Genomic DNA, 19071 nt, shown 5'->3' on the forward strand with positions numbered 1-19071 from the left:
ACAGGTCAACACAAGACTATTTGAAGAAAACAAAAACAAACAAAAAACACAAAAGTTGATTCTGGTAAAAATGTTCCGATTCAAAACACGACAGCTGGAAAAGTTTCCCAGGGTAAAATCAAATTACTTTAAATTTCCCCAAAGTTGTCTGAGCTCCAAAAAAACTTTTGTTTTTGAACCAACTTTTGATGGATTTTCAGTTAAGTCTCCAAACAATGGAATGGATTAATATAAAGCCGCCATAAATCCCCCAAAAGTTACACTGACTGCTTCAAATAAAATTACAGTAAATCTCCACTAAATGATGCAAATAAAAATAGGCTCAACATGAATCCCTCAGACGTGCAGGTTCAAATAAAACTATCTCAAATATTACAAAAGTTGGGCTGTATAAAATATAGAAGTTGTACTTGCTCAAATAGGAATATCGAGAAAAAAAATGTTTTGGTCAAAATAAGTTGTGCAGGTTAAATTGAGACTACAATAATGATTCATTTTAGCTTCATTTTTTCCCCGTATTAGTTTTAGGTTGTTTATTTATTTATTTATTTATTTTTTCCTTTTATTCTCTCTCTCTCTCTCTCTCTCTCTCTCTCTCTCTCTCTCTCTCTCTCTCTCTCTCTCTCTCTCTCTCTCTCTCTATATATATATATATATATATATATATATATATATATATATATATATATGGCGTATTCCAGATAGAAGATAGACCAAAAGGCTCAAAAAATATTGCGTAATAAAGTACAATTCTTAAACATCTGACCATGGTTCTTCTATAAGGACGTACAGCAATACCAAAATAACAAACATTCCAAAATGAAACCCAAAAGCTCATGTATGATTTTAATTGGCAAAAATAAAAACAAAGGACACTGTTCGTCATTATAGTTAGTTTTATTTTTAGAAATGTAAGATTTAGTTTCAGTTAGTTTTTTTTTTTTTTTAAACATTATCCTTTACTAACCCAAAACCCCATTATAGCAATAAAAAGTTAATTTCTGTATAATATTGTCTATAATTAATTTGGTACGTTCATTATTTTTCCACATACAATTATCCATCCATCCATTTTCTTGACCACTTATTCATCACGGGGGGTGCTGAAGCCTATCTCAGCTGGCACAAGCTGAGCTGTGATTGGTTACCTGAGCCCTTGTGATGTCATTTTCAGTCGACAGCAAATTGCAAAATGTGTTTTTAAAGGTACTAATTGCACATGAAAAATAATGAAAGTATCAAATTAATTATAGACAAAATATTAACTTTTTATTGCTATAATGGGCTAAATATGTGAAGAATTGCTTTAACCTTTTTTTTTCCCCTTCAATTTGAATGTTTTCATTTCATTAACTATAACAATCTTGACCCAAGGGTGAGAAAATAATGCAAATAAGGGATCAAAATGTCTGCTTACCAAGCTGAAGCAGTTGAGGTTTCATTACACAGTTTCAATCACGTTCAGCTTGTTTCTGGAACGCCAGCAAAGAAAAGAAAGAACGGCGTCAAGACGGGACGAGAAAGGAGCCGGGATCAACTTTTTGGTAACCAACCGGAAAGAAAATGTACTTTTCTGTCATTTGTGAATCTAGCGGAGGTACGCTGCCTTCCGTTCCTGTGAAGAGAACGCCTTCTCCGGGAGTCTGCGGAAGATCTCGGCTGCTCCGTCGCGATCTGAGCTGCTCAGGGGGAAGATGGGAAATCAATTTTTAATACTTACGACGACAGACAGGCCCGACGGTTGCTGCAGTAAATTGCAGGCAAAGATGAAAGCGCCACAGGTAGCTAATTAAAAAAAAAAAAAGGTGACTCACCTTCCATACGAACAGCAGGATGAGAGCCAAGAACGGAATGAAGAGTAAAGACAAAAGACTTCGTTCCACAACCTCTGGAAGCAGACGCGCTTCTTGGTCTGCAAGCAACAACAGCGACAAAATCAGATTCATAACATCAAACAGTAAAACGTGAAAAAAATCAACATCAACAACAAAAAATGAACACCGCAGAACAACAACAATAGCGACAACATCAGAAGCATTCAAAATGAGCAGGAACGACATGAACATCAACAACATCTAAAATGAACAACATAATAATAATAATAATATTGTGAAACAGTTGGAATGTTGCAATGAACTCAATCTTTCAAAATAAAAAACTGGCTCGAAACCCTAATAAGAAACCCAGCTGTGTTGCTAAAGAGGTTTTTTATTTATTTATTTGATTTTCATAAAAATAATTTCCCCTCATGTGGATCATGAAACCCTGACTTAAAAACCCTACTTTGAAACCCTAATTTTAAAGACCAACTCTCTTTTAAAAATGTAATCAAGGCTTAAAACCCTAAAACAAAACCCCACCCTTCTTGAAAGCCCTAAGCCTGATTTTAAATCATGTTTTGAAACCCTACCCTAGTTTGAAACACTACTTGCACTGTACTTTGAATCTAAAATTTGACTTAAACCCTTAGTTTGGAGTCCTAACATAAAACCATAACCCCGTCTTGAGGTCATCATTCGGTAACCTCATTTGAAACCACACTTTGAAACCCTAATCTTGGCTTGAAAGTTTTTCTTTATTTTGTATTTTTTTTTTTTTACGGCCAACCAATGCTTGAAAAGCAAATTTGAAACCCTGACCCTTATTTAAAATCCCAAATCTGGCTTGAAACACTACTTTCAAAACTGCAACCATGCTTGAAACCCCAATTTAATTTGAAAGCCGAATCCTGACTTGAAGTTGAAACCCAAATTTTTTATAATAAGTATAACTGGAATAAAGAGATACATTTGTGAATAATCCCTTGGAATGTTATATGTCATATTATTGGCAAACATGGTGGATCAGCATTTCGCTGTTACGCTGCAGGCATTTTTAATATCAGTTTTTCCAAAATCTTACTCGTCTTGTTCTTTAAGTAATATTAGTAAGATACTTTTTTATTTCTTTACTTTCCTTTTAAATGACTTCAATTATTTTGTTTGGAAATGTATTTTCTAATGATGTGAAGCAGATTGAGTTAGCTTGTGTTTGAAATGCGCTACATAGATAAAGCTGCCTTGCCTATTAAAGCGCTTGATAAACCATCTCGAGTTGTGTTTGCAAATCATATTTTTCTGGGATGAAGAAATTTTGTTTTTCTTTGCTTGAAAATGTCCAAAAACAATATTTGATTCTTTTGAAACCTCATAAATCACACAACAGGCATGTGAAATATTTCTCGAACAGTTCCCCTGCGGTTTAAAGCAGTTCATGTGATAAGAGGAGGGGGGAGGGACTTCACTGTTGCACGGCAGTCAACTGATGACTTTGTGCATGCTTAATTCAATTCATTCTATATGAAGTCACGTGGAAAAGTCAAAAGGTTTGACGATGTCGCAGGGTTCAGGACAATGAGCACACGTGAACGAGGAAGGAGGTTCAAAGCAAAAACGCGACGGCACCGAATGTTCTCTCAAAATCTGTCACACACACACACACACACACCAGCTGGACTGGTTTCACAGCCACGCACTAACAAGTCACACACTTCAAACAGTCAAGCATGCGGGCAGGACGTGGGAAGAACACAAGAAGATGAGACGAGTAGACGTACGTGTTTGGCAGCCTGTGGACGACGCGTCGCATTCGGAGCTTTTGCTGCTGGACGACGGCAATCCTGAAATAAGCCACGAAACACGTTCATTGACTGACTATTAATATACAAGTTCATTCCGTTTAACACCTGCAAATGATGACACTCATCCAAAAAAATTGATGAACTGATTATTAAATCCATTCATCCATCATCCAAACTGCTAATCCGCACTAGGGATTGGTAATTATTTGGATCATGAATGTTTCAGCCTTTCAGCCACTCAGCCGTAAAAAGTCTCAAGATTTTTAGTCCTCCATGAAAGCAGACTTATTGGGCACTATTTTCATGGCCAGCGTGCATGAGTGGAGTTTTCTTTATTTCGGTATTTTGCCTGACTTTTGATAGAAGAGGGTGTTGGTGTAATTTGAGGATGGAATGCAGACAACTCCAGGCCATTCAAAGCGGCTCCCCCGTATTTTCTTTAAAGGCCCGGTCTGCCGTTTTCACTCAGGAAAAGGCGCTTTTTAAATACAGGATTTAAACAAACAAACAAACAAACAAACTACTTCTCAATTTACAGCTATGGGCTTCTCTTAATGTCTGGTGGTGATTTTTCCTAAACCCCCCACTCCCCCCAGCCTGTATTTTTGCCATTTCGTGTTTGTTTTGTAAACAGCGGGACGTTTCTGTGGAAAGACAGTGTTTACACCCCTCCAGCCAATCGCAGAGCTGGGGGGGGCGGGGGATGTCTCGCAAATGGGGCCGGGCGAATTTGTCGGCACATGTAAGCTTCTGTGAGTGAGTGAGTGAAAAAAAAAATAATCTGTGCGTGCTGTCAAATTGCTGCGGGAGTGACGTCACGCAGCCGACACATTCCACCGGCCCCGTTTGCGACACGCCACCCCCCCACTCTGCGATTGGCTGGAGGGGTGTAAACACTGTCTTTCCACAGAAACGTCCCGCTGTTTACAAAACAAACACAAAATGGCAAATACAGGCTGGAGGGCGGTAGAGGAAAAAATCACCACCAGACATTAAGAGAAGCCCATAGCTGTAAATTGAGAAGTAGTTTGTTTAAATCGTGTATTTAAAAAGCGCCTTTTCCTGAGTGAAAACGGCAGACCGGGCCTTTAAAATCAGGGCACAGCAAATTTCTTTACATTAAGTTTTATTATGTTTATATTCATTTATTCCAATTTATACAAAACTATTTTTACTTTATTAAAAACATAGCAAAAAATTGTGGCGGTTTTTGGGGGCTGAAACAGATGAATGGCATTTCAGCAAATTTCAAGAGGGGAAAGTGATTTGCGGCATTAAAGGGATGCTTGACTCATTTAGCCATTTTCAGCACTAAACAGTTAATATTTTTGTTTATAATTAATGTAGTAACTTCATCATTTTCCATGTTCAATTGATACCTTTTAAAACGCAAATTTTCTACTTGCTGTCGACTGATGATGACATCACTTGTGCTGAGGAAGTAGGTAATGACCAATCTAGGCTCACCTGTTTTCTACTTCCTCAGCAGAGGTGATGTCATCATCAGTCAACAGCAAGAGGAAAAAATAGTTTTTAAGAGTACTAATTGTACATGAAAAATAATGAAGTTATCAAATTAATTCTGGACAAAATATGAAGTTTTCACTGCTGAAAATTGGCCAATTAGTCAAGTATCCCTTTCAGTTAATTGATTTTCAAGCTTGGTCACTGTCGTTAGCAGCGAGTCAAACAAAAATGCTCATTTTATGCAAACGGATACCTATAAACAGCAAAATCAGTACATTGGCTGATTTTGCAGTGTTTCCAGAGCTTTATGCGTGTAGATATATATCATCACGGAATTTGTTCAACTGTGAACGATCTCTAGATGGACGGCCTTCCGTAAAGAGCGAGATGGAATCAGGTGTGATAACGGTGACACGTTTGTAGCGTTCATGTTTGCCGCTGGACGAGTGAACCATCAACATTTGATTTGGCCGAGACAAAAGTTCCAGTTCCTAAAATAACTTTCCCACACAGCCGAGAAGCAGTCGTTCAAAGTTCATCACAAAATGTTCTGGAAAAATATGCCTCCAAAAAGTCAAATCAAGGGCGATGATAGAAAATATCAGCGGACTTCAGCTCAGTGAGCAGCTTGCTTTTTTTGTGTGTGCATAATGCTTCTGTCGATGTGGAGCAGCAGGTAAAATTTTACACCGTAACAATTATTATTATTATTATTATTATTATTATATTTTTTAATGAAAAAAAAGTCGTAATATTACAAAAATAGGTTGATATGGCCATCTTACTAAATAATTTGTAACATTAGGAGAATAAAGTCATATTTTTTGACAGGTAAAATGTTATGTAACAAGATTAACTTGCTAATATTGCAGCAAAACAATTTGACTTTTTAAATATTGATTAGTGCACGGAGGCAGAGGCGAGCACGAACCTTTTAAATATTGTTCCGTTTGCGTGTAGGGCGTCGTGGGACAGGGAGGAGGCTCGCAGTCGTCCGACTCGTCTCTGTGCTGCGCGCTGGCCAGGAAGTCGGCCACAAACTCAAAGTATTGCTCCGTGGGCCACCGCTCCTCACGGTAGTGGCACTCAAAGTCGTACATGACCGCTTCCTGAAACCAGCAAGCCGGAACATTAACTCATTCAAACCCAAAAAACGTGTAACTACATTTTTCAATCCTTTGTCCTTCACTCCCAATAACATATTTAGACGTTTTTATGTTGTTGTTTTTTATGCAAGAGCATACAGAAGGCGTTGATGTAGGTTCTGACATGAAGAGGTGGCTTAAAGCAATGGAAGGTGTTACAAAAAACGACCAGCAGGTGACACTAGAGTATAAGAGATCAGCAGGGCCATGCTGAAACAAGCTCTTTTTGCCAGTGTTTTCACCAAGAATCTATTGTAAGAATTTGCAATATTTTTGCATGAATGTACTGTACTGATGAAACTTAGCTGTATTCTAATGCTAATTGCTGCAAAACAGAAACAGATAGAAATATAGTATGTTTTTATAGCAATAGAACACAATATTCTAATGGGCCTTGCAAAATCAGTCAAAATCCAGTAAAACACACCCGGGAGCGAAGCGGATTGCTTCAGTGAAAATGGTTGAGGAATGAAGTTAACTTTTGCCATGCTCACATTTAAGTTCAAGGCACTTTTAGTTTCAATGTGGATGTAAAATATGTCATTTGTTCATAATTACCCAATTATTTCATAAAATAATACAAGTATATACAGGAGCAAATGTTCACTCAGTTTGAATTTGATGCCTGCAACATGCAAAACCCCCCCCAAAAAAACAACAAAAAACAACAACAACAAAAACACTTAATTGTTGAAGTATTGTAGGTGTAATTCTTTTACATTCTTTATTGATGTGAGACGGGTCGCGACTGCACTTGCACTCTTTTACTATGAAGTCAAGCTGTTGTAAAGCGCGTCGACTATGGCTTGCTGAAATAAGCAGGGACGTCCCAGAAAAAAAAATGTTGCTTGGATGTCAGCATGTTGGTCCAAAACGTGTTATGTACCGTTCAATATTAATACAGCCTTGAATGTTGAATACAAGTTATGCATGCAATGTTACTAACTCACCCACATACCATTACAGATGCTGCCCTTTGAATTTTAAGCTGATAAAAATCTGTCTAGTCTTTTCCTTCTTTTGGCCCGGAGGACACAACATCCATTATTTCCAAACAATTTGAAATTTGGACTCGTCAGACCACGGCATACTTTTCCGCTTCGCGTGAATCCATCTCGGTTGAGCTCAGGCTCGGGGGAAGCCGCAAGCGCCTCTGAGTGTTGTCGATAAATGTGTTTCGCTTTGGATGGTTGAGTTTAACTTGCATTTGTAGACGTAAAATTGTAGACGTTACGTGCCAACGCCCGAGGGATCGAATGACATGGGCGCTCGATTTTGGTTTTCGGTCTTGCTGCTCGCGTGCAGAGATTTCTTCAGATTCTCTGAAGCTCTTGAGGATCGTATTGACCGTAAATGATGCAATTGTACATTGAGAAATGTTATTTATATGCTTTTTGAACATTCCTCAACGTTGACAGTCTTTTATTGCCCCCCCCCCCACCCCCGTCCCACTTTTCTTGTAACATGTTGCAGGCAACAAATACAAAAGGAGAGAATAATTGCCAATAAAAATCAACAGCGCTCATCAGTTTGAACATTTGCAAATCATTACATTCTTTTTTTTTTTTGTTGCAATAGTAATCGTGGTTTGCACAATAAATGAAAATAAATAAAGAAAGAAACCCTTTGAATGAACAGTTCTTACCACGGAGCCCATGTTGAGCCGCAGCTCTTGGAGCATTTGTATAAATATGCTAATGTCTTTTCTGTTGGACGAAATGTTGCCAAACTTGTGCGCTAAGTCTTGTAAACTCTCCTCCAGGTAGAAGACGTTGAGCTTTACCCAGCACATCCCACCCTGAAAAATATTTCAAACAAACAAACACAAAATCAATACAAGTAGAAAAATGCCAACACCAACATTTGTACCTTTTTAATGTTTTAGGCATTATTACAACTTCATTCTGGGACCATTAAAATTCAGGGCTGTCAAAGTTAGCGTTAACTAATGAATTAATCACAAAAAAAATTATTGCATTAATCATTTATTGACACAGATTAATCACACTATTAATATTGGCCACAGATGATCCTTCAGGTGACAGCGGATGGTTACGTTAAAAGGTAGCACAGGTTGTATTGGAGCAAAAAAAAAACAAAACAGAACTACATGCATTAGTTTTTGCGTATGACATTCAGAATATTTGTTCATGTCAAACCATCGGGGTCATTTTTTTCCCACACTTTAAAATATGCAAAGTAATTAACTGATTAGTAAAAAGGAGGATGAACGTGTGCAGTGGATCAAAAAAATGTTGACGACGTCCTTATAAAATTAAATGGTGAAAGAAAAAATGTTGATAAAAAGCCTTTTTAATTAAGTGCTTAATCAAAATTCTAAGATACGATTCATTTAAAAAACTAATTCTTTGACAGCTCTAATTATAGAATTTTTTTGTAAAACATTTTTTCATGTTAGTCTCATAACAGTACAACTTTTAAAAGTCATATATCACTGCAATTATGACTTTATATTCGGAATAAGGAAAAATAAAACATCAATGCAACACTATTATCTGCAATTAAAATAACTTGCTCGTGCCATAACTTTTGTACAAAATATAAATATTACAACTTCATTCTTAACATTCCAGCTTTGTTTCAACAAGATCACTCTATTCTTGGGTAATTTGCAATGTTTTATTCTCCTAACATTAAAACTTATCAATGCAATCTTGTGATTTTTTTTTTAACCTTTCAACTTTTTTTTTTTATATATAATATTTGCATAACTCATAAAAACACAACCATTTTTTTAGCACAATAAATTTACAACTTACAACAAAAAAAAACCCATAACATTAAGTTACGCAAATAACTTGCGAATATTATCACTTAAATTGTATTCTATTATTTTCTCCCTTGTAAAATTAGGCCTAATGCTTATTTTGTGGAGTATTCTTTTTTCATTCCAACGGTTTTTTTTTGTTGCTATCCTTTCACATATCATGTGACTTTTTCATGGCGTTTGGGACTACGTTTGCATCACACGAGTGCGACATTTGACACAAAGCTGCTCACAAATGTTCAAACGTCACCAAATGGTTAGACTGGGAGGGGGTGTCCTCTTACCTCGTCTTTCGGTACGTAATGTACAGGAATTTTGTAGTCTTTGGGAATATTATGTTTCTGTAGAAAGACAACCAGACAAATAAGGTGAATGTTCAAATACAAAAGGGCAGTAAACATGAACGGAAACGCACATTTCAAGGCAGTCGAGTAGGATTCTTTTGAAGCAACAATTGTCAAGTGCACCTAATTACTCTCCTAATTATGTTGCGGCTTGGTGACTCTTAAAGCAACTGTGCACAATTACGTCCAGATGTTCTTTGTCAGCCACGTTTCCTCCAAGAGAGATTCTCAACACGCTTGTGGCCCGTGGACAGCAATTTTTCATAATACTTCAGAGTATTAGGAAAAAGTCAAATTATTTGGGGGGGGAAAAAAAAGTTATGTTATTGGAATTTGCATTATTAGGGGGAAAAAAGGTTAAATGCTGTGGCAACATTACAAAAAAAAAGAAACATTTTGTGGGGGAAAAAAATAATAATACTGTATTATGAAATTGAAAAATTACAGAAAAAGAAATTCTACAAATATAGTTGTAATATTAGGTAAAGGTTACACGAATAAATGGCCAAAGTGCCAAAAAAGTTAATACGGCAATAAAGTTGTCATTTTACAAAACATAATTCATTATGAGAAGAAAGTCATAACCCTGTAATGTTAGGGAAAAAGTTATGTTACAATAATTATTTGTAATATTACACCAATAACATCATATTATTGTGAAAAACGTTACAGAAATCCAGTCGTGATGATATTACAACAAAATTTGTAATTTATTTCAAGAACAAAGTCATGAGACAAAAAAAACCCCAAAACAAAACAAACCACAAATAAAATAAAAAGCCCCGCTGTTACAAATAAATTTACAATTACTTTAGAAAAAATATGTCACCAGAGAAAGTCATAACATTACAGCTGTACTCTTACACAAAAAAGTTGTGAAATTCAGATTTATGTATTTATTTATTTACCCATATAAAATTAGATTAGAACACAGTTGTAATACAATTAGGTAAGTCAAAATATTATGGGAAAAAATAAAAAATAAAAGATGGAATGTTGCAAGAAAAATATTAACATTACGGGAAGCGATTGTGATAGTATGAGATAAAGTTGGGAAAAAAAGCCAAATGTGAGTCATAGTTTTAATGCAAGAACAAAGTCATAATATTATTTATTTTGATTTTTTTTTCATATTAATTGAGTATAAGGCCTAAAACTTTGAAAGTGTTACAATACAAGATAGTTGTAGGACGCAGGAGCTTGTAATGTTATGAAATTCAAGGTGTAAATATTGAGAGGAAAAATGTTATGAGAAGAACTGAAAGAATAAAAGTGACAATATTAATAATGTCTGACACATAAATGTAATGACGGCTTTAGCTTACGTAGCTACAATCAGTACAGCAAATGTTAACGTGCGCTTGCAGGATACAATAAAAGTACCGGTAGGATATTGCTGTGAATGGAAGTAGCATTTATTTGTTCTTACCAAAATCGAGAGTCTCGACACGTCATCTGTCACCGGGTTGACGTCGAATTTACTCGAATGCACCCCGAGCGTGATCAGCAGCAGTAAATGGACACAGACGCGTATCCGAATCTGACCAAAAAAAAAAAAAAAAAACCCACAAACAACAAGTCAGTAACAACATCACATGAGCTGCGAGACCATTTCGATGGAATTTTCCAATTAGGGGATCAGACGACAATTCTCAGAATTGTTCATTCTGTTCTTAGAAACTAATGAGGAAATAAGCAGCAGGCCTCACTGATATTGTTAGTAAACACAACAAAAATGTCATAATTTTCTGACAAATTCATAAGTTGTAATGTCACACAGGCACGAGAAAAAGTTGTAAAGTTACACAAATGCTGTAAAGTATTATGTGGAAAAGTTGTTGAGTGAATGACAGAAGAAAAAACACTGAAAAAAGTCGGAATGTCATAAGAATAGTCAAAATACTATGATTTAAAAATATATATTTCACGAAATAAAGTCATAATATCACAAAAAAAATCAAAATTTTCTATGGGAATAAAATCGTAATGTAAGAACAAAGTTGAGATATTGCAGAAAAAAGAATGTTTGAAGAATAGAATTGTTATATTACTGAAAAAAAATCATTTACACAATGTTACACAAAATGTAATGAAGTGACAAAACAAGTGACAAAACCAATTGTACCGTATACAATGACGTTATGACCTTACAAACACAAATGGTGAGATATGAGTATAAGAGAAAAGTTGTGAAAACAAAATAGTGAGTTTGCAGGATAAAGTTGTAAAGTTATGAGATTAAAGTAAGAAAATAATGTAATGCAATGAGAAAAAAAATATGACAAAAATGTTGTACAAAATGTACAAAAAAGCCTTCTATCCATCAATGCCACTTTTGTTCGTAAAATGAAAAATAGTGCGGGAACCGAGAGAATTTATGATGTAATTTTTAAGGTCATTCGTGAACGGAGGTCCCAATGTTTTCCAAGAAAGGTTTTATGAGAATTAAGTTGTCATGTTTAAAAACAAAAGTCATAATATCATTTTTTTAAATTTATTTCAAATTAGCCAAAAGAATTCTCGGGAATGAAAAATGGTATTCTATTATGAGAATTAATCAAATATTTAAAAAAAAACAAAAACAAAATGTTATGCGGGCGGCACGGTGGTTGACTGGTGAGCACGTCCGCCTCCCAGTACTGAGGAATCGGGTTCGAGTCCAGGCTTTGGCCTTCCTGGGTGGAGTTTTCATGTTCTCCCCGTGCCCGTGTGGGTCTTCTCCGGGTACTCCGGTCTCCTCCCACATTCCAAAGACATGCATGGCAGGTTAATTGTGCGCTCCGAATTGTCCCTAGGTATGCTTGTGAGTGTGGATGGTTGTTCGTCTCTGTGTGCCCTGCGATTGGCTGGCAATCAGTCTGGGGTTTATCTTGCCTACGGCCCGAAGACAGCTGGGATAGGCTCCAGCACCCCCCATGACCCTTGTGTGGAGCAATCGGTTCAGAAAATGGATAGAAAAATGTTATGCGATGAGAAAAATCAAACAGAAATAAAAAAAATTAAAAAAAAATGTTTTAACAGGTTGTTATATAATGTGACCAGCAACCAGTGAGATTGCAAGAAAATATTGAACATGACTTAAAAATGTAAAAAAAAAAAAAAAAAAAAAAAGGGGAAAAATGTTAAGCAAAGTCTTGTCTGCTTAAAATTTGATTACATAAATCCAAGTTGTGCAGGACAAAGAGCACAAAAAGAAATCAAAGGAAAACTGCTGGACAGTTTCATACTGTACATGCTTAATCCGTGCTAGCCACTTATCAGGCTAACATCTACTTTTGGCGCCATCCTGGCGCGGTGCTGCAGTACCAGATTTACAGTCTTCCGACTAAAATTAATAGTTCTATAATTGGTCGATAGTACGGACTTTTCTGCTCAGACTCACAAATGTCACAAGACATATGTTTTTGTTTTTTACACTCCTACATTTAGTGAGATACATCTTTTCATAGATTTTTTTTTTTTTTTTTTACACGTTCTTGTGAGAATTGTACCACTTGCTGAAACTGTTCATTATTTACAGCCTGTAAACCAGAATGAATTCTGAAGTCTGCGGAACCATTTTGTGATGGCAATGTACAGAAAAATTCATCCAAACTAATCGGGAGAAGCTTCATCATGCAACAAGACAATGACCAAAAGCACTGCCAACGCAATAAATGACTTCATCAGACTTCATCTTTGACTGGCCAAGTCAATCACCGGACCTTAACCCAATAGAGAATGCATTTTACCCCCGAAGAGGAGAAGGTGGAGAGTGAAGGGAGAAACTGCATAAACAAACAAGAAAACTGAAAGAGGCTGCGGTAAAGGCCTGGAAAAGCATTTCAGATGAAGAATGCAAAATCTGGTGACAGGCTTGACTTCATTTGATTATGTTCCAACATTTTTGCTGACTTGGAAAAAAAATGGGTAGCTTCAAACAACAAGTTCTCCGTCCTCAAATGTAAATCCGAGAAAATAAAACCCGGATTTTGGAACGTTTGTCTCATATTCATCTTTTGATCTGAAACTCAAATGTTTCCAGCAGACAACAAAATCAAAGGAATTCAATTGACCATGTTGTTCCAAAACTTTTGGAGGGGGTCTGCATTTCGGGGCCACGTCCTCGACCCCCGCGACTGTGATGTGAAACGGAACGGCAGCCAATCTATCAGGAAGTACACATCTCACAAGTTTCCTGTGACACGTGTCCCGATTCAGGTTATTATGGGCGAGCTGCAGCCTGGTTTTTTATTATTATAGTTTTGCCATTTTCATTTTAGTTTGTTTTTATTTCGTTTTGAGTTTTGTTTTTTGTTTTAATCTAGTTTTAATTACTTAATAAATGCTTACTTTTAGCTTTAGTTAGTTTCGGTATTATTGTTTTTTTTTAAATGTGTATTATTCTACATAATATTTAAAAAACACCATGGGAGCGACGTCAACTAAAGGTGCTTTTCAATTGGCTGTTGCTAGATGACGTCACTTCTATGTGACACACTTTTAAACGGCCTTATTCCGGTTAATATTGAAATAAATATACATTAAAAATCATCACCAAAGGCTCATGCATTAAATTAATCACCAAAGACTAAAACGAAAGCCATTTTTGCTATAATTATAGTTAGTTTTAGTTAGTTTTGTAAACATAAAATGTAGTTTCAGTTAGTTTTCATTTTTATTTTGTGAACAAAATTCCATCCATCCATCCATTTTCCTGACCGCATATTCCTCACAAGGGTCATGGTGGGTGCTGGAACCTATCTCAGCTGGCTTTGGGCAGTAGGTGGGGGACACCCTAGACTGGTTGCCAGCCAATTGTGGCGTTAAAATTGTTTTTTAAATTTTAGTTTGTTTGTTTTCCGTTAGCATTAGTTAACTAAAATAACCTTGGCTGCGGCCTATTCCAAATGATCTGGTGAGAAATGAGGTACACCCTGACTGCACATATAGACAAAAAATTATTCACCCTCGCAAGCACACCAATTCACTGTTTAGAATCTTAGATGAACCTAAAATGAGTACTTTTGTTTATTTATGTTGTCTGACGTGCATTTAATAAGGTGCATTTTTTTCAGCTGTCATCATTAGCTAATTTAACATTTTGATGAATGAACATGATTTGATTGCCGTGTGATTTGGAGCAGTGTGCAAGTTAACCCATCAAAGGAATCAAGCCTTTATTTACGTAGCATTTTTCATACTTAAAAAAGCACTGCAAGTGCTTAAAAAAACAGACACCAGCGGTCACCGACCACCCCCTTTCACGCTTCAAAAAACTTCTCCGGTGAAGTGCGCCGAAAGGCTGGAGTGGAGCCTTGTACATTCAGCACGGAAAGACAGAAGTGCTCACCATTAATTCCCGCCTTTGAACTTTGGCATAAACCAGACCGAATGAAGACCTACAAGTTTCCCTGAACAAGCGTCCAGGCAGCCTCAACCTCGCCCGCCCAGCAGGCTTCTTGCACATCAATCCAAGTTGACACTAAAACACCAGCGGCTTGCTTGGTCTGGCTCCATTTGGAAAGTATTTCCCGACCACCGGCGGCGGGGGCTCCCCGAGGGCTCTTAGTATCCACTGGGTTGCGACATGAAGCAAAAAGCTATCAGATGACGACCGCGTGAAACGGCGGGCGTGGCCTCCGCTATGCAAATACCGCTCCGTCGCGGCGGAGATCGGCGAGCGTCTTGGAACAGCACAAAGCGGATACGATCGGTGCCTGACAGCCGCATGAAGGATGCCTTCCCAGATGTGACATTTCGAGGGGGAAAATCCTTTATCAACTTCTGAAGCACATGAGCACGCTTTGTTTTTGCAAGCGCACACAAGCTCTGCTCTTGTTGACACTGAACACTGAACTGTTGTTTTCTGTGAGCAAAAGACGCATGATAGGTTCTTTATCTGCTCGATTCGCCTGTTTAGAGATTTGGCAGACCGCTATGTACCATGGCGGGGGGTTTGATGTCTGAAAGTCGTTAAACTTGACACCTGCTGGAACGATTAGCAATTAGCGTAGGTCGTGTGAATAGGATTTTGATGAATTCATTTCAGCGAATCTGTTTCTCTCGTGTGCCGATTTTAAAGGGAATGAGAGTCAAGTTGGTTGTGTTCACACCCACAAGGGCATAAAACACATTTTAAACTGCAGCAGGCTGAACATCAAGTCAAGTTTATTTATATAGCCCTTAATTACACAAAAGTCTCAAATCTCAAAGGGCTTCACATGCCCACAGTTGACAAATACCAACGACAACTCCTGCTCAAACCACAAAAGGGCATGGAAAAACTCCCCCCCCCCCCAAAAAAAAAAATGTATGCAAAAATACCAGAACATAGTCTTGCCCACCCCTGTGCAGATTTTGTTAGCACCTCAAGCTAGACTTGCAATAGGCACGAAAATAGACCCCTAAGTTGTTGTCAAATATGTTGCTAAAAATTCAATTCAGTAGCTTAATAAAATACAATTAAATAAATGATTAAATATGCATGTCGATAAAAACGAGTCATTGTTATTAAAAATGTACATTAAGTTAATCGCTTAATTTTACCGTCTTTCAGAGTTTCCTGCTTCTAATGTGCATTTAAATAATTTTATTGTTTTTCAGTTTTAGTTTAAGTCCAGGTTAGGTAGTTTATAACTTTGTGCCTCCTAAAGTTTTCGGTGTGTGGGGAATTAGTTGTTACTGCAGAATTATTTAAAAAAAAAAAAAAAAAAGGGCCATATATTAAATGTGTATGTGTATATTTGTGTATGTGTGTAAAGAAAACATTGTAAATTGTCCTGCTTGTATGATGTAAATGTTTAATAAAATATATATATATATATATATATATATATATATATATATATATATATATATATATATATATATATATATATATGTATGTATATATATATATATATATATATTTTAAATGGCTAGGCTAAACTAAAAAAAAGAAAAAAAATGTGTGAAATGTTTTGCCAGCAATTGTGATTTGAAAGAGTCCAGATCCTCCTCTGCCACTATAAATACTCTCTGGGTTCCTCAAAGAAAGCAAACCATTTGTCTTTGTGTTTGAAGCAAAATGGCATTCATGGACATCAGCTGATCAACAATGTTGCCATTGCCAGACGTTCCCACACTTAAAGAGAGTCAAAATTTTAACTCTCAAAATCCGCTGAGGCCCACAAAAACATTCAATCGCAATTCTGCTCACCACATGAGATGATTATTGATTCATACGTCAAAAAATATGTGCAAAGCAACAAATTCTGAGCAGAAGCTAACACGTGGCTTTGTTTCTTTTATAAAAATGTCGGAAGCAGGCTAACATCATGTTAAAACAAGATCACATGTGAACCACTATGTCAAATAAATCAGAAATTGTTTCCCAAGATGCACTACAGGCGTTTATCTAAGGCAGTACCTGAAGCTTATATGAAAAAAAAACAAAAACAAAAAAAACTATCCAATTTCCAAATGGATGTCAGCAAGTTGAGCCTTGTCGGGGATGTTCTCTTTGGATTGCCACACTGGTCTCGCAGCGACTTGTTGCAATTTGCGTGAAAAGCGCTTGCGTCCGCACTTTGCGTCGCGCACAACAGGAAGAACGGCGAGCGGCGGTCGCATCCGAGGCGGCAGGAAGGACGCAAAAAAAAAAAAAGCCGAAAAAAACAGAAACAAAGAGCAGGCGGGATGTTATTCAATTTCTAATTGTCATCCCAAGCCTTGTTTTAGGGATGTCTTGGAAGGGGGGTGGGGGTGGATCTATGGCAAGATAAATACTCTTGCTTCAATGTTTGGAGAGCAGCCAAAATACACGGAGGCTTCAGAACAAAGCTTGTTATTCTTTCAGACGTGCGAAATCCCAGCAAGGCCTCTCGTTGATAGGCTCCGCTGGGGTCAACAAAAAAGCTAATTGACTCTAACATGGATTCACATAATCCGCATAAACACCTTTCATACAGTCTCTAAAAGCTGGGACGGACACGGAGCTTAGATTCCGGATCCCCTCCTAATAACGCTTCGTCCCCTCTATTATGTACTTTCATGCCTAAAAGTGACACTGTGGCTGTCTCACATTGGTTTCACCTACGATGCAATCAATCTCTGAAGCCAGGAATTTTGGAGAATGTGGAGGGAAATGCGTGATGGGTGTTAAACTTCTGGTGTGACATACATACAGTATTAAAATAGTTGTTGTACAGTGACAATTGCTTTCAAAACAACAGGCTGTTGAGTTTTAAATTTCATAGCCCTGTCCCAACATTGTGTGGACTACCATTCGCACAGAAATGTATGAATGGCAACAGTGGTTAAAAAGTTTCATTGTACCGTTTGCTATAGATCAGGGGTGTCCAAACATTTTCATTTGAGGGCCACATATAGAAAATCAGAAGGATGCAAGGGCCACATAATGTTATGAGGGGAAATTGTGTTTAGTCCTAAAAATTGTGCAAATAATTTATTTGTGCTTTGCATATTTAGAAAAATGCTACAGTATATAAACCAATTTATGTGTAATATGGCATTACGGGTTATTAATTTTTTTAAATAATTTTTTATTTTAGTTTTTTATTAGTTTTCAGGGTGGTTCTGTTAATTTTTATTAGTTTAGCGCTTTAAAAAAATGCTTAGTTTTAGTTTAGTTTGTTAGTTTCAGTATTAGTATTTGTGGGTGAAATTCTTCATTAACTGCTCTGCCAACCAGATTGCACCCCGGCGTATTATGCGCGTGATAATCGTGATAATATCGTATCGTTCCAACCCTAGCGCCAATAGCCCCACGGAGTTTGAGTGACGCAAACGTATATGGAAGGCTGCTGTAAACTTGCCGCCTCCTTGATCCGGTGGATCATGACAGCAGTGGTTGCGGCACGAAGAAGGCAGCGCCCGTCCGCCCCTCACACTGATCACGCACTCACGTAGGGTGAGAGAGAGGAGCGGCGAAGGGGGAAAGGCGAGCATTTTTTCTATGTTGGTTTACAACACACGATGTAACCCGGGCTGATCTGCGATCGCGTATGTCAACCTCTGAAAATATATACCACACTCCAATAAAACCAGCAATTACTCGTGCCGATCTTTTTGGGCGTATTAATAGCTGTGATATGAGTGTAACATATCAAATACAGTACAGAAAATCTGGGAACTACATACACAACTACTGGCGGATGAACCGAACTATAATCTTTAGAAGTGAACTTAATTTGAACCCTCAACTTTTGACCTCATGCTCAACTGTTCAGATTTTCAGTGTTTAATGCACAACTTTGTGTTTTCCATCAAGGAGCTGAAAACTCAGAACAGGTGTTTGTTTTGGCCCATTAATGGGCCAGAACATTACATATGCATGGCAACACATTAAGAATTTCTGGTGCAAAGGTGTGGCGGCTTATGAGTTTCCCCCCCCAAAAAAATCCCTCATTCTTCAAATGTGTGACGATGTGGGTTTGTGTAATAGGTATATTTAACTCATTCACTGCCAGAAATTTTTGAAAATTTCAGAATTTTCAATACCCACGCAATATTACGTTCAATATATTAACCGAATCTACCAAATGACGGAATAGACTCCTTACTTTTTGCCTCGTCCCGTTCTTTTATAATTGACAGTAGAAAAATGGAGGTTTGCCAAAATACAGTCATTTCTCCCATGGACTCTGAAACTGTGTTTATTTTGCATAAAATGGGGCAATGATGTCATCTACCGGTGGTTGGGCATCAGTAAAGTTGTTTCCAAGT

The 19071-nt window shown here is 37.2% G+C and overlaps 1 protein-coding gene across 2 annotated transcripts in view; it reads right to left on the reverse strand.

The window, feature by feature from the left end:
• kitlga (kit ligand a) overlaps positions 1 to 19071 on the reverse strand; it is a 41370-nt gene that overhangs the window by 3656 nt on the left and 18643 nt on the right. Inside the window, exons 2-9 of one of the 2 annotated variants that reach the window (XM_077517233.1) lie at positions 10793 to 10903; positions 9304 to 9360; positions 7877 to 8029; positions 6018 to 6195; positions 3596 to 3658; positions 1815 to 1912; positions 1570 to 1679; positions 1418 to 1472 (exon numbers count right to left, since the gene is read on the reverse strand). In XM_077517233.1, the coding sequence (XP_077373359.1) occupies positions 1442 to 1472; positions 1570 to 1679; positions 1815 to 1912; positions 3596 to 3658; positions 6018 to 6195; positions 7877 to 8029; positions 9304 to 9360; positions 10793 to 10903 (801 nt within the window). In that variant the 3' untranslated portion in view covers positions 1418 to 1441. Of the gene's footprint in view, positions 1 to 1417; positions 1473 to 1553; positions 1680 to 1814; positions 1913 to 3595; positions 3659 to 6017; positions 6196 to 7876; positions 8030 to 9303; positions 9361 to 10792; positions 10904 to 19071 lie in introns of both variants that reach the window. The other variant, XM_077517232.1, reaches the window with a different exon arrangement.

This window comes from Festucalex cinctus, chromosome 3 (assembly GCF_051991245.1).
Source record: "Festucalex cinctus isolate MCC-2025b chromosome 3, RoL_Fcin_1.0, whole genome shotgun sequence".
NCBI classification, from domain to species: Eukaryota; Metazoa; Chordata; class Actinopteri; order Syngnathiformes; family Syngnathidae; genus Festucalex; species Festucalex cinctus.